Source organism: Apteryx mantelli, chromosome 1 (genome assembly GCF_036417845.1).
Source record: "Apteryx mantelli isolate bAptMan1 chromosome 1, bAptMan1.hap1, whole genome shotgun sequence".
Classification (NCBI taxonomy): Eukaryota; Metazoa; Chordata; class Aves; order Apterygiformes; family Apterygidae; genus Apteryx; species Apteryx mantelli.
The window spans coordinates 132,203,628-132,218,076 of record NC_089978.1 but is presented as its reverse complement, the minus strand read 5'-3'; the positions used below and the strand labels follow the sequence as shown (position 1 = coordinate 132,218,076).

The 14,449-nt window shown below is 38.1% G+C and overlaps 1 protein-coding gene across 1 annotated transcript in view; it reads right to left on the bottom strand.

Moving 5' to 3' along the window:
- CFAP91 (cilia and flagella associated protein 91) overlaps positions 1–12,071 on the bottom strand; it is a 30,655-nt gene extending 18,584 nt beyond the window's left edge. Inside the window, exons 1-8 of the mRNA XM_013958063.2 lie at positions 11,938–12,071; positions 9,055–9,138; positions 7,277–7,333; positions 6,178–6,359; positions 5,286–5,463; positions 4,781–4,938; positions 4,347–4,529; positions 4,104–4,246 (exon numbers count right to left, since the gene is read on the bottom strand). Of these exons, the coding sequence (XP_013813517.2) occupies positions 4,104–4,246; positions 4,347–4,529; positions 4,781–4,938; positions 5,286–5,463; positions 6,178–6,359; positions 7,277–7,333; positions 9,055–9,138; positions 11,938–12,071 (1,119 nt within the window). The remainder of the gene's footprint in view (positions 1–4,103; positions 4,247–4,346; positions 4,530–4,780; positions 4,939–5,285; positions 5,464–6,177; positions 6,360–7,276; positions 7,334–9,054; positions 9,139–11,937) is intronic.
- Positions 12,072–14,449: the final 2,378 nt, after the last annotated feature.

The following is a 14,449-nucleotide window of genomic DNA, read 5'->3' as shown; positions in this document are numbered from 1 at the left end:
ATAGCTCAACAAAGTTAGAGATTTTCTCAACTGCTTCTTGTATTTGATCATCTTAGAGTTCTCTGGCATGAAGATTATAACAGTGCTTGATATGATTTGTAAGGTGTTCTGCATGATGGGGGAAAACTTTGAAAGAAAAAAGCCCTTGTAATTGTGTTTATTTTGAAAACAATGATTCCTATGTTTATTAGTACAATGTTGCATTCATAAGAGTTTCCCTGATAAAACATTAGGCTCCAAAAATATTTCTTGATAACCAAAATAACAAAATGCAACCAGAATGACAACTTTTAAAGACAGAAGAATCCATGAGCACTTCTGACAAGAAGGAATTCTTACTAATGTAGCTCTGAGAAATACTGCAGTTCCTGAAAGTGGTTTTATGTTTGCACATCAGCACAATCTAGTGCCTGCTTTACTATCTTTACTAAGTCAGGAGTGGTTACTGTTGCTTTGTCCAGTCTGAAGTTTTAGGTTATTTTAAGGCTTTAATGTAACAGCTCAACTAAAGGAAGTACAGTTCTTGCATTAACTGGTTCTGCCTAACTTAGTAAGTTACCATTTTTCCAAATAGAGACCAGCACTGAAGAATCTCTGTGCAATACTTTCTTAAAACTTAAAAAAAATAAAGAGATGATAGAAAAATAAATATGTACTAAATTTCTGAACATACTCTAAATGGCACCACCTACATATTGCACACTAATTTTTCTGGGATAGGCTACATAATTTTACTTTTTTCATGTAGTCGGTTTTGAGTCATGGCATAATCTGATTGGACTGGACAGTGAAGGACTATCTAGATCTTTCATCTCTTTTTCATTTTCCTGGCGAATGCTGTGAACAGCAAATGACATTCTTGCTTTTGGCCATACCCTTTAGCTTCTTTGCTGGCTTCTGATAGAAGCAGAAGTCTTGATGGGATAGTGGCTTGGGAACCAACTCTCCATGCAGAGAAATCATGCTTTCATTTCTTCCTTATCTACTCTTTAGTTTTCTCTTTTTCCCAAGACACCATGCACATTTTCATGTGTAGCACTTGAGTATACAGTCATGTTTCTCTTTCTTCCTTTTTGCCCATGAATAAAGAAGGTGAGATCTTCAAGGACAGCCTGATACCTACTTAGCAATGCAGCAGGGCTGCTGTATCTTGGCTGATTAGGAGTGACATAACAGGTCTTAAAGCTTGTCTGAGCATGAGCCAACTAACAGTGCATTGGCGATCTGTTCTTGATGAAATTACTGCTTGAACAGGTTTTTCCTGCTCTTTGAAGTCGGCACAGATTTTCTCCACAGATATTCTTGGCCCTCTTACGTCTCCACCTCCTTTCAGCAACAAGACAAAGGAAAACAGACATGAGGAGAGTTGCACTTAATTCTGAGGTGAAAGATTCATTGTTCTGGCATTATCCTGATCCAGCACTTTGAAACTGCCTGACACTTAACACCTTTTGGGTCACCAGAGTGTACAGGGTCAGCCTGAAGTCATGAGTTGTTTTACAGTGGGATTTCCTCTAGTATCTCCTCTGTTCCTTGGTGTAGTCAGGTATCTAGCTGCATTTGTCTCCTATAGTAATTAGTTGTATCAGTGTGCTAGCTCTTTTTGAACTAAATGAATTCCTTGGTGTTTCATGCAAGGCTGTTTATATAATGGCTCACTTATACATTCCCTAAAGCACCAGCATCTCCTCTGTCTAGGAACTGGCTTTTCTTGTCCTTTTACAGACCTGGTTTAAGATATAGCTCATTGTTTTTGCTGTAAATCCTGGGTCACTCCTGTTTCTCTCATGTTCTCCTGTTTTAGAGAATTATTTGAAGAACACTGGGTATACATAATATTCTTGCAAAAGGTTTCACGATACTCCTCAAAAAGCCTGCTTCTAAAATCACTTCTTTGGGGATTAGTTTCAAGTATAGAGGAAGATGATTTTATTCTTAATAGGACAATGATGCTTTCTGTAGTTCCCTGCACATTCTCTTGTCTCTCTTTGCAGTCCTAACCTTAGGAAAACCTGCGGTATGGCAAAACAAGAGGAACATAATGAGGAGGACCAATCCATCTTGCCACTTGTTTGGCCAGAAAAGCAAGCCTTGGAAATTTCCTTGATTAAAAGTAATTACTTCTGAAGCCCAAATCTAGCATTTCTCTTCTCTTTGCCACCTCCAGCTACCTCAGATTAACAGCAGGAAATGAAAGAAACTCATTCCAGAGCTAGATCAGTGTACGCTCTGAATTTTCTAGGGTTCTGCTTTATTTCTAGGATTCTCTTCTATTGTTAGGATAAAACTGATTTTTTTTCTCTTGTTGCTCTGAACAGAAGGTTTATTAAAGCCTTACTGTAGCTGAGGCAATCTGGGTCTTTACAAGTGTCGCAACTTTCAGCTTATCTGGACTGATGATCCTACATCTCCGTATCTAAAAATAGCAATTAAACTTGGCATAACAGATTTATCAATAATCCCTGCAAAGGAAATGTTTTGTGATTTCAAAAGAATACACATTTTGACTTTATGTGGAGGGTAAAGGAGGCTTAATTATATGAGGCCCTTTGTCGGTATAAATCAGTGTAGCTCTGGTGATCTATTATAGAAGAAAATACGCAGTATTGTCTGCTTTTGTTCTGCATTCCATCTCCCCTTTGGCTATCAGTTTCTCTTGGAGGAAACATTATTATGTGAGCAATCAGCACTAGGGCCTACTTCTTATCAGTGGCTACAGTTTAGACGCTCTACTGTAGTCTTGCAAACCATGGCAAGTATTTTGAACAGGCAGAATGCAATTGTTGTAATGGTAATTCAGCCCTGAAAGCTCAGGCTAACGTTCTGCTGCCTATATGAGAACTGCCACAAGTGTTCTGATCATGATTATGTACGGTCACTACTTTGATTTTATACAAAAAACACCAAAACTCAAAGCCCTTCAATAGTGCTGTGTCTTCTTCTCCAAGTCTGTAGTGAACTAATGTCAATAGTTCTTGAACACTTCCTGTAGCACTGAAGTTTTTTCTTTGAAAATTTTCCTTCTGAATAACAATCAGATGCAACACTTCACCTTTTACAGAATCCAGTGGAATTTAAATTTGAGATGATATGATTGTTCTTTCAGGACAAGATTTCAATTTAAAATTAATTAGTAGAAAGTTAGTGTGTGAATAGAGAGAGTATTATTAAATTACACTAAAACAAGAAAGCTATACACATAATTTCCAATTATGAAATATTTCTTCACTAAAGAAAGCATAAGTGAAAGCTGCCAAGCTTTACAAATGAAATATTTTTAGCGATACTTCAGCCAGCAACAATAGGCCTGATTTTAAAAAAGGCAACCATCAACAGCATCACAAGTAGCATGCTTAAAAGTACATGTAATTTACAAATACTGTGATTGTAGATGGCACTACTTTTTTCAGTGGTTAACTGCATGTATGGACACTTCATCTGTATGAACAGTTGTGATAAATTAAGGTACACAAAAATCATTATCCTGTTTGCAAATCAGATGCTGCTGTTAGAGAACAACAATGATGTGCATCCACTATTCTGATCCATTTTGATGAGTGTTGTCATTTTAATCATGCTTTGCTGTAAGTATTTTTACAATATGTTCTTAGAATGTACATTTTAAAAATGTACAGAATTTTTAGAATTTATTCATTCATTTTTAGAATGGATCCAGATTTGGTTTATTTAATTATTAGTAATTTGACAGTGTAGCCATTCAGCTTGTCACACATGCATTACATAAGGAAGGGAGAAGAGACAGTGAGCAAAGGGAAGGAGAGAATTTCTAACTGATATAGTATGTTACAATCCAAGCATCTGATTCATAGGGAGACAAGCAGCTATCCTTGTTTTCCATAGGGCTGGAGCAGAACGCAGATGTTAGGGAGAGAGAATACTGACAGACTGAGCTCCAGAGCAGTACTAGTCATGCCTACAACACTTTGAATGTCTGATACATTCTCTGCTTGAAGTTGTCATATAGAAAATATGAATTTAGCATAGAAAACTGGAAGAAAGTTCACATGTATGTTTTCTCAATAGCATTTCTGAGCAGTTCAAAGCTAAGAGGAACTGATGTGCTGCTGGCTGCAGCTCCATACCTGGTGAACTTGTGCCAACTCTGCCTCTAGCCTTGCTGATCTTTTAATAAATCCAGTCTTAGTGGTAGTGCATTTAGGTTTTGGAGCTTTAATCTGGACCTGGGTGACAGAATCTGGGAGAGATGCTTCCAGTTGACACAATCCTAAGAAACACAGAGTATGTAATGGAGTGGTAGAGAGAGAAATTCAGAGTTTTGTTAACATAACTATCTCATACAAATTAAGTCTTTCAAAATGCTTTACCTGCAAAGGTGTTAAGATAGTAGTTTTTTACCAGGTAGCGTTCAGAACGGTTGTCTGGGAAACAACCAATTCTAGACAAAGGAGCATATGTTTGTGATGCAAAGTCAGCATAGTCTTTGATGATATCTCGCCTCTCCAGCTTCCCTCCCACATTCTTCCTCTTAGCTATCAGTTTTCTGATCACTGAAAAGCAAACACAAATGTGAGAAGGTTCTTCAAACAAGTAATTCTAAAAAAGCCTCATCTTAGGAAATACACAAAGGCTTTTGTTGTAAAACCTGACCTGTTTGATCAGAACAAATGCTGGTTATGCATAGCTATACTGTGGATGCTAGCTGTTTCATCTTGAATCAAAGTTGCAGCCTTGTGGAAACAGAAATGGCTTGTCTGAAACCTAAGACTCATACTTCTGCCTTCCTGGTTCTCCAACTTACTCAGTGCACAGTTGTGCTGAATTTTTTTTACTTTCTCTTCTTTAGCCTTCTGATGATTTTGCCAGTGGGCATCCAAGTGATTGACATCCAGCTCATTCTGCTTCTCCTCTCTCCTCCACAGCAGCTTCTTTAAGACTTCCAGTTGAACCTCCTGCAACCTTCAAGGGAAGGAAAGGTCAGGCATGAACTACAGTACTCTCCAGTGTTCTGTACAATGCTGTCATCATCAGATCCTACATCCCAGCTGAATACTTTACAAATGGTTCATGCTGCATATCACATTTAATCTTTCATTTTTAGAAGTGAGCTTATCACTAGTGAAAAGTATTGTGTCTCTTATAATAAATTCAACAAAAATATCCCTTCCCAAAATCAGTGGATTTCCATTTAAAAAATTTTCATAAAAATAAAAGGCTTGTACCCTCCAGCCAGCCCCCAAACCTTCTTGTTTCTTCTCTATTCAGCTGATAATTAAAAGGAGTAAGGTGTATAACTGGACTCCTACTTTTCTATTTCCTGTTCTCTAAAGGCCCACTCCTTCTTCTCCATATCGTCCATCATTTTCCTCCTCTTTGCGATTTGTGAGGCATTGTCCAGGGGTGGAAGAGTTGCTTCCCAGGCTCGTTTTTCCCGGGCACGTTCAATCATCTCCACCTCAGCTAGTCTGGCTGGTAGCCCCCGACCTTACAGGGACAAGAAACAGCAGCTCTTTAGAAGAATGATAAATCCAGCCAATATCTACCACCAGGGCAAAAGGTACTAGAGGGTTGGATGGGCATAAGCCCATATGTTAAACACAAGCAGAATTGACAATAGACAAAAGTAAATACTTCCAAGGCCAGTAAAATTTTAAAATATGAGTGATGGTAGGACCTGCAGTTGCTATTGTTTAGTTGACATTAACACTGGCTGTTCATTCTTCTATTGCAGGATGGAAGGGACAAAAAACTTTTCCAAGTAGACACATTCTGAGAATCAGCACTTTCTTTGGCATGTCCAGTATCCATCACTATTGAAGGCAGGACACTGGGACAGGAGGATCACAGGTGTGTTCTGGGACAGCAGTATTCTTACTATTTCCTTATTAATGTCTGACTCAGAATAGCTGAAGAACAGTAGGTAAATGGAAAACCTCTACTAGTTGGTATTGGTAAAACATATGACCTTTTTATATTGAAAGATCTCAAAACTCCTTATGAAAGGCCCCAGAATAGTGCTATTAAGTGGGCAAATATCTAGTTTAAGAATAGAAAAATAATGTACCCCAAAATAAGAAAACAGAGGATTGTCAAAGCTGGCAATAGACTTGAAACCTGACACTGAAAAAAAGAGAACTTCCTGCTAAAGAAGGTAGCATTACCATTATTATAATAATGTATCTTGATATCATAACTCACCCCAAGTGAGAGTAGCAAGTGTCAGAAGTTCAGGGACTGAGCCAGAGAGAACTACATATTCAGGGGAATAGGGGTCAGTCTGGGCTTCACCATCCCTGTAATCTGTCTGTGTACTCAGAGTTTGTAACTGGGGACCAAAGACCCTGCCATTTCTGTTAGCTGAATAAACATTGGGCTCTGTCCTAAAAAACAGATGCAAGATGGAAGAACATTTGTCACATTCGTTAAAAAAAAAAACAACAAAAAAAACACTAAGTCAAAGGTAGGATATTCAAATGTGTTTTCTTTTACTTTAACATTGCTCCCATTGATGTTAACTCCATTATCTTTAGTAAAAGCAGACTGAGGCCACACCGAGCCCTTTGACTCCCTCCCTCCCTAGGTAAGCAATCCAGAACTCTTCTGGTCTCAACTCTCTTAAATTGTTACATGCAAATCTTCCCTATGTATACATTCTAAAGCATTGCTTTTAATATTGAGGCAGGAAAAGCAACTAATGACTGAATGTAAGATGAAGTAGGACTGCTTTAGTTTAACTTTCATGTTTTTCTTTCCCACATCTCCAGAACAAAGTTCCATTCTTGTGTAAGCACATACAGTTTCCATTGACTCTACTGGAAACTGAATCTGCTTATGTCCCCTCAAAACTTGATCCCCACTGAAAACCACATTAGACTACTTCATGGATGCTCTCTACCATTGAACAGTATTGCAACTATTGTAGAGATTGTAATAAAATATCAGAAGAATTTCCAACAGTATTGCTGTATTGGAGAATCTTCTTTGTATCAGTATCTCTTCTAGGATTGAGAGACACTTGGCAGTCTCTTTCAAGCCTCATAACTGTAACATTCTTGAGGCATACACTGATCCGTCCTTACCCACAAGGCACTACTTTACTGCAAGCAAACTCTGAACCAGGCAGTCCCTCGTTTCCTCAGGGATTCACAATGGTTAACAAAGTCCTCCTTATCTCTTAAAAAGTTCTTCCCATTGGTTCATTATGAAAAATATTGCTCACTAACTAAACAGCTAACCAATCATTTTTTGGCTAGATGTGACCCATTACAACAGTGTTGCTCCAGAACTCACTACTTACTTCGGCATTGCATAAGCAACGTTTAGTGGAAATGGCTTATTAAAAGGGATGAGAGGTCTGAAAAGAGAGAACACAGATGTAAGACAACAGCCATGAGCATAAAATACTGTTATGGTTCAGGAAAACTGCAGTCCACTAACTTCAGTGGAGTTATGCTGATTTACCACAACTGAGGTTCTGTACCTGCATGTGTAGTATTGTGTCTGTATACGAAATAATTCTTTCATAGCTAAGGAGCAGTGGGGGGGGAGGGGTCACTTCACACAAAAGGTGTGCATGAGACCTTTTGCAAATGACCTAGTCCAGTGTTTCTCATGTCCTCCTCCAAAGGGTGCAATTCAATGTTACAATGAAGCCAACCTAACAGCAAGCTGCCATCAAAAGGGATGGACCCTATTAGAGTTATATAGTTGTGCCTGCTCTAGTGCAGCATTCAGTCCTGCATGTGTACTCTTTATTTTAAAGACTTAATAAATTACTACATAAATTAAAGATGGGAAACTTCTCAAGACTATATTGTCTCACTCTTTCAGAATTACTGCTTGATGAGTTTATTGGCCTGAGTTTAACAGCTAATGCTGCAGAAGAGGCTACAGTCAGAGACCAATAATTTAATGTGTTTGGAAGTGGAATTCCATGCTGCTTGTAGGAGACAGAGAAATGTCTTGAGTGCCTGACACTCACAACAAAGCAGTTGCTAAAATCCTGTTCTACTTAAAATTGGAATTGAAAAACAAGGCAATAATTAAAAGAGGTTAGTTTTGAGCATGCTCACAGAATTTTATATATGCATGGGTTTCACTAATTAGTTGACTTTTTTTTTTTTTTTTGGCTTGAGATTTAGGAGAGTTTTTTTTATAACTTCTTGAAATCCTGAAATGAATTCTTACATTCAGCTTATAAGGTAAGCCATTTTGGACTTACCTAATTTGATTCTTTCCTTCTCTGTAGTAATTTCTGAAGTACCTTGAAAATGATATGGGCTCAAAGACAAAGTATTCATATTAATAATTCCTTCTTAGGAATTATTATAGTCTGCACATTGCAATTCACTATCAATTTTCCTTAGTTTCTGAGGGACTTTAAAGATGAATTTCAAATTGCAGAAGAAGATAAAATAATCTTTGTCATTCTTTTGTTAAAATTGCCATAAAGAACACTAATTCAATTTTATTAAAATTTGCAAAATTTATTTTTTTTAGATTTAGAAGTGGACATGTTGAACAACAGCATAATGCACCTGCTCTTAAATAAAGTTGTGTCTGCTGACTCTACTAGTGAGTGTAACTCAAACTACATGTGACTAAGTTGAGAATGTTTGTATCTTAGCTGTTGGTTCGGGTCTTGAGTCCAGTGCTGAACTGCAGTGAATTCTGGGAGGAGCAGTTCTGCAGTAGAGGACATTGATGAAAGGTTAATCTAGGATTCGCTTTGCATTCTGTCCATGGCAGAAACCAAGAGTTAGAGGTTACATCTTAGGAAGGCACATTTTCAGGAGTCTGGAGAACTACAATGGCTTTGGTGAGCATCTGCCTTTGCGTAGGAGGATCTACAACTCCGCTACTTTTTATTATTCAGTAAATCATTACCTGAAAATTCTGAGATACTGTAAATGTAAAAAGACCTTGTGATATAAGATTTGCTTACTACTAAGATTTTCTATACCAGCGATTGAGGAACTGGAAAAAAAAAAAAGGGGGAGTTGGCATTTATTTAGGTGCTCTTTAAACTGCGCAAAAGCAAGATTCTAAACTGTGTCAAATCAGTTCATTCCTTACCGTCCAAAGTATTTGTAGCGATTCCTTCCATGAACTTCAGGATCTTCATACACAATTTGAGGTATCTGAAGAGAAGTTTGAGCTCTAAAAGCCAAAACACAGAATTCCTTACTATTATTTAAGAAGTAAGTTCAGAGCAGTTCTGACTTTTTTTCCTTATGCTTTATTATTTGTTTTTTCTCTCTCTACTTGCACAATCAAAACATACATATTACAAATTCCACAATTCCCATATGTATACAAGCAGCTCTACAACTGTATTTTCCATTTTTTCATACTTTTATATATAGCAAGACAGTTTTATACTTTATGGATATTCCACACTGTACATGGGCAAAATTGGTCATCTGCTGTCTTTAATAAAACTTTTTATGAGCTTGTCATGAAAAGAACCACTTGTAAATGCTGGACCTTGTAAAGTCAACTGCTTTTATTGTGAGTAGGGAGGATTAAGTTCATTTTCACAAGAGTGTGAAAAACTTTCCACAACAGAAAATACATGGGAAGGAGAGTAGTGACCACGGGGAAGACTACCACTTGCTACCTTTCAAAAATAGCTAAAGGGATTTTGAGCAAATGTGGAAAATTTTAGAACCAGCAACTTCAATTTGAATTCTCCAGTAGAGCAAAAAAATTTAGGCTGACCATGTGAATGCTTTAAAAATTATGCTGGAACAAGCACATCTTTTCCAAGAGTTTTTCTTCATTTTTTCCCACCTTGAATTTAAAGTAATTTAAATTTTTCACTACAACATCCAGGAGGGTTTTCTTTATTTTAAAGGCTTTTTCACTACAACATCCTGGAGGGTTTTCTTTATTTTAAAGATTTGGAAGACCATGAAGCCTACTAAGGCATTCAGTGAGAAAATGGGTAGAACTGAGTTCATTGAAAGCTATGCATCAGGATTGCTATTTGTTTTCACAGCTACTTTATACTCCAGTCTTAATCTTATCAGTCTGTAAGGTAGTTAAAGACAAGAGACAGAAGTTCTTAAAAAAAGAAAAAAAAATCCCATGTCAGGGCATAAGGTAAGTCATTCCCTTAAGCTGCACATATGGCAAATCCTGTACATCATGTTTTTCACAAGACTGCTTTTGGCAACTTATAAGAATCCTGACCTTAAATGTATGGGATTCTGTGTAATAAGTTGGTTGCTGCTGCCTAATTTTAAACACAGAGGCATATTTACAGAGATATAGTTAACAATGCATAATGTTGCTTTACAGCTGGGATCAAAACAGAGAATAGCACACTGAGATCAGTTGTCTTCAAAGACCTCACTGCATGGCCCTGTGAGCTGTGCTGTGGACCTCAGGGAGCCACAGTATGACTATCCACTACAGAAAATACTGTACAGCAAGATGCTTCATTAACCTCCTGTGACATACAGTTTCCTGCCAAGGTAAGTTTAAAGTCATCTCTTCCCAGCACTTTCACTCATATCGTGTAACAAAAGAGAGGAGAAGGGTTCAAGATGCACCACTGTAACCTGAGATACTTGCTCAGCTCTAACCAACCTATTATTGTAAAGTCGTGTTTGTAATTCAGATGAGTTAATCGAGCCGATGGCTAGTTCCACTAGCTGACTCTTTGCATATCAGAGCATTGCTCCATCCAGATGGATTTGTGTTTCATTAAGCACAGGTGGGCACTTACTCTTATGATCTAACTTTATTAGCATCATCCTGTTATGGTATAGGTATAAGCACAATGGGAACCCAGTGAAATAGCCCCTTTTTATTCCACAGATCCTGTCTCTTGCACGTCCTTGAGTTATATCTGCTGACTTTGCTGATACAAATGAGCATTTATTCCTGGTAACCTTGCAGAAGCAACACAACTACTAAGAAGACAGCTGCAGAATATTATCTTCTATATTGGCAACATTGTTAAACAGCGCAGGTTGAAATAGAGGAGAAGTATTTCTCATTTTTTGTTAATTGCAAGATATTTTGCAAATACATGTTGAAATGTTAATGTATTTTTAAGCAGCTCAGATGTCAAATGAGTTCCTGTTACAGAGCTATAGGCACAATATAACAAGCCACTCAGGTTTTCATGTGGTGGGGGCAATCTGAAGTGCTGAAAAGTAGAAGAAAAAAACCTTCCAAAACTTTTTGATTGTAGAAATGATAAGAATATGCTTTAGAAACTCAACAAGAATAGGTGAGAAATCCTCTGTATCACTCTTCAACATCTTTGATTACTGTCAAGCACATGGTACAACTCAGTTACCAGCAATCCCAATCCCAGGGCAATACATCATAAGAAAAGACCAGGGTCTAAAGTTAGCTTGTTAATGCAGAAAAAAACTCTGACAACAACTAGTAAGGCCGATGCCTGCAGTCTTCAATACAGCTATAGGGGAACTTCAAAAACCCATGGTGCAGCAAAACATGTAAATAGGTGCTTAAATACTTGCTGAATCAGAAACACTAATTGTGGTGCCAGGAGAAAGTTTAACTAAGAAGTCCATGGACTAAAAATGTGGTGCCCTAGTTCAGGCCCCACGCACACTTGAATGAACAGCAACAGCAATCTAACCAGCTGCAGCTTCAGGGCACTGAAAGGAAGCAGCTACCACTGAAGTAACACACATGGGTCAACTAAAGTCTTTAAAACTTATCTATGAGAGATTGAAATAACTCTGTCCACTTTTCTGGCAACTGATGCAGAGCAGATAGCACAGGGATTAAGGAATGTGTAACATCCACCTTCTAAGAAACAGATGGGCAACTGTACTCCACAACAGCTGCAATCTCTTAATTTCAAGGGAAATATAAGTAGGAGCAAATTGCAGTCATCTCCACTTCAGTGTGTATGGGTTTTTGTTGGTTTTGTTTGTATGTTTGTTTTAAATTATCCAACCATAGAACACTTACACAGCAAGCAGCTGAAGAGCTTCCAGGCGCTGCTGAGCCCTCCCTCTCCATCTTCGGTCAATAAATGGAGGCACTGGATCTTTGCCTTCCAAGCACAGATTGTAGCCAGGGAAATGGATGAGACTACTAAACATGCTTCTGAAAATTGGTACCTTTACCTAATGTTCATGTGGACACAAAAGAAAAGAGGCACTGATTTAGTGATTTCAAATGGCGTTAAAAAGATCAGAATTTCAGCTGGTGCTAACAAGTGTATGCATATGATCACTATATAGAACAGCTTACTGTGAATTATAGGACTGCACATTCAGGATAGGGAAAGAAGGCGGCATACACAAATGATATCAGCTAGTTAGATGGTACTTCTCAAGATGTGGAGCATACCAGACTAGCAGCAGATGCACAGATATATCTTCTGGCTGTTTTCCAGAGTCTAAACTTTTACTTAAAATCGAAAGGCCTAACACTTTGTTACAGGAGGAAGTTAGTGCGCAGTAATCTAAGATGTGAATTTCCAGCATGCTATCCTATGTAAACTCCCTCTCATTTTGTGCACTCTAAAAGTGAAGTAACATATTCCACTTACAGAGTAAAATATGCTATTTTATGCTACAGCAATTCTAGCAAGTGCTAAAAGTGTTTCCATGGGAGTTAGCATACAAAGCTATCACATTAAAAATCCACACCCTTCTATCTGAGCACTAATTTCCCTCGGCAGATATGCCTTAAACCTCTAAATTTATGGTTGCCAATAAATCTTCAGAACTGTAACTCAACTGTAAATGATGTAGCTAGATTGGCTTGAGTTCCTGAAAAGTCTGAAATCAGAATTGAATTGTGAATTGCTCCTTTCATTTCGGTGGAACTCATCAGCTCAGATGGACATAGGGTAACAGTGACATTTCAAGCACACTATCTCATCAGAGTGTAAGAAAGTGTCATATTATGAAGATCTGTACAACCTATCATGAGTAACTGCTTGCTGTAGATGAGACCACATTCTTGTTTTATTTCTCTGGAAAGGGGATTCAACTTTCAAGAGTTTGGAAAAACTTGTCAACTAAAAGTTATTCTAACCCCTATCCACCCTCATAATCCTATAGACCAAGAATTCAATGTCAGGCTCTTTTGTATTGTACATTATACACTTGCTGATTCACATATTTAAAACATTTTTTATGTAAGTGAGAGTCTGTCATCATACCTGCCTGCAACATTACACCTATGACATACACAAACTTAGAGACAGTAGGTCTACTTTTTCTGGCCTGAACTGTTACACAGACATGTTGCAAGGATCTCTGTGATGACAGGCAAGTTACCAGCTCTGTGTGTATGTGTCTGTACAGACAGACAACCACACATTTCTTTCATATATATAATATATACTTATATACAAAAGAGTCCGGGATAACTGAGTAAGAGAAATCCAGAAACATCCTTTGAAGAAATGTTTCTTGATTCTGTTGTTGGAAAGCTGCTTGAGAAATTTCTCCCTGCTGTACAGGAATGGATTTTCAGAGTTCAGAACACCTGCCTTGCAGGCTCGATCAAGTGCATAGTTTCAGGAAGACTCTTTGTTTAAAATCCAGTTCACTGTGCAGTTGTACCAGGTCTGCTTTTCTTTGGCATTTTACCTAAATGCATCCCATCCAGACATCAATCACTGCAGTCAAAAGGTGTGACTGCAACTCTCACAGACATGTCCTAGCTAGTTTAAAACTAGCTAGGACAGATACTGAGCAGTGGGGTCAAAGCAGTAGGAAGCTATGTATGGGCCAACCAGCTAAGGGCTTAGCTAGGAAGCTAAGCTGTGCTAACCTGGTCTGAAGAGTTAGGATGGGTTTGCAATCTGCTACAGGCTGCTTGGCTGTTAGCACTTTGTTCATTCCAACTGTTTTAGTATGCTACCTTGAGCTGCAGTGTAAAGCAAGTGAGGGGGCACTGCATAAAATACATTTTAACAGTTCTACTTGAACAACAGCCCAACAATCGTCCAGGTCTTCTATTTTATCTTAGTAACATACAACAGCTATTTTTAACAGTATCCAGAGATATTTTATTAAAGACAGTGATAGACAACTTAGGGAACCGCAAATGGGCATGAAACTGGTCATTTCTAGGCTGCTGCTACAGAGTCATCCTAGGCCAGTAATCACTACTGCTCACTGTGTTAAGTCTTGTATTACGTATAACTGCTTCCCTTGCTTTATATTTGTGCTGTTTTAAGAGAGCAGCTTAGAGATGAGATTGTAACAAAGTTTCTAAGCCAAGTGCATGCATGCATGCATACACAGAAATGTAAGGAGCATGTGTGAGCTGTCTTTGGCTGACACCTACCACTTTATCCCAGACAAGTTGAGCACAGACATTTGCTTTTGAATGGTCCTTCTCACTTGATAATGAGTACAGAGGGTCTGAAATATAAGTGAAGAAATGTAATTAGTTACATATTGGAGAAACTGGCATGGAACATCAGTCAGGCCTCACTTCCCTCTTTTGAAAGTCTTTC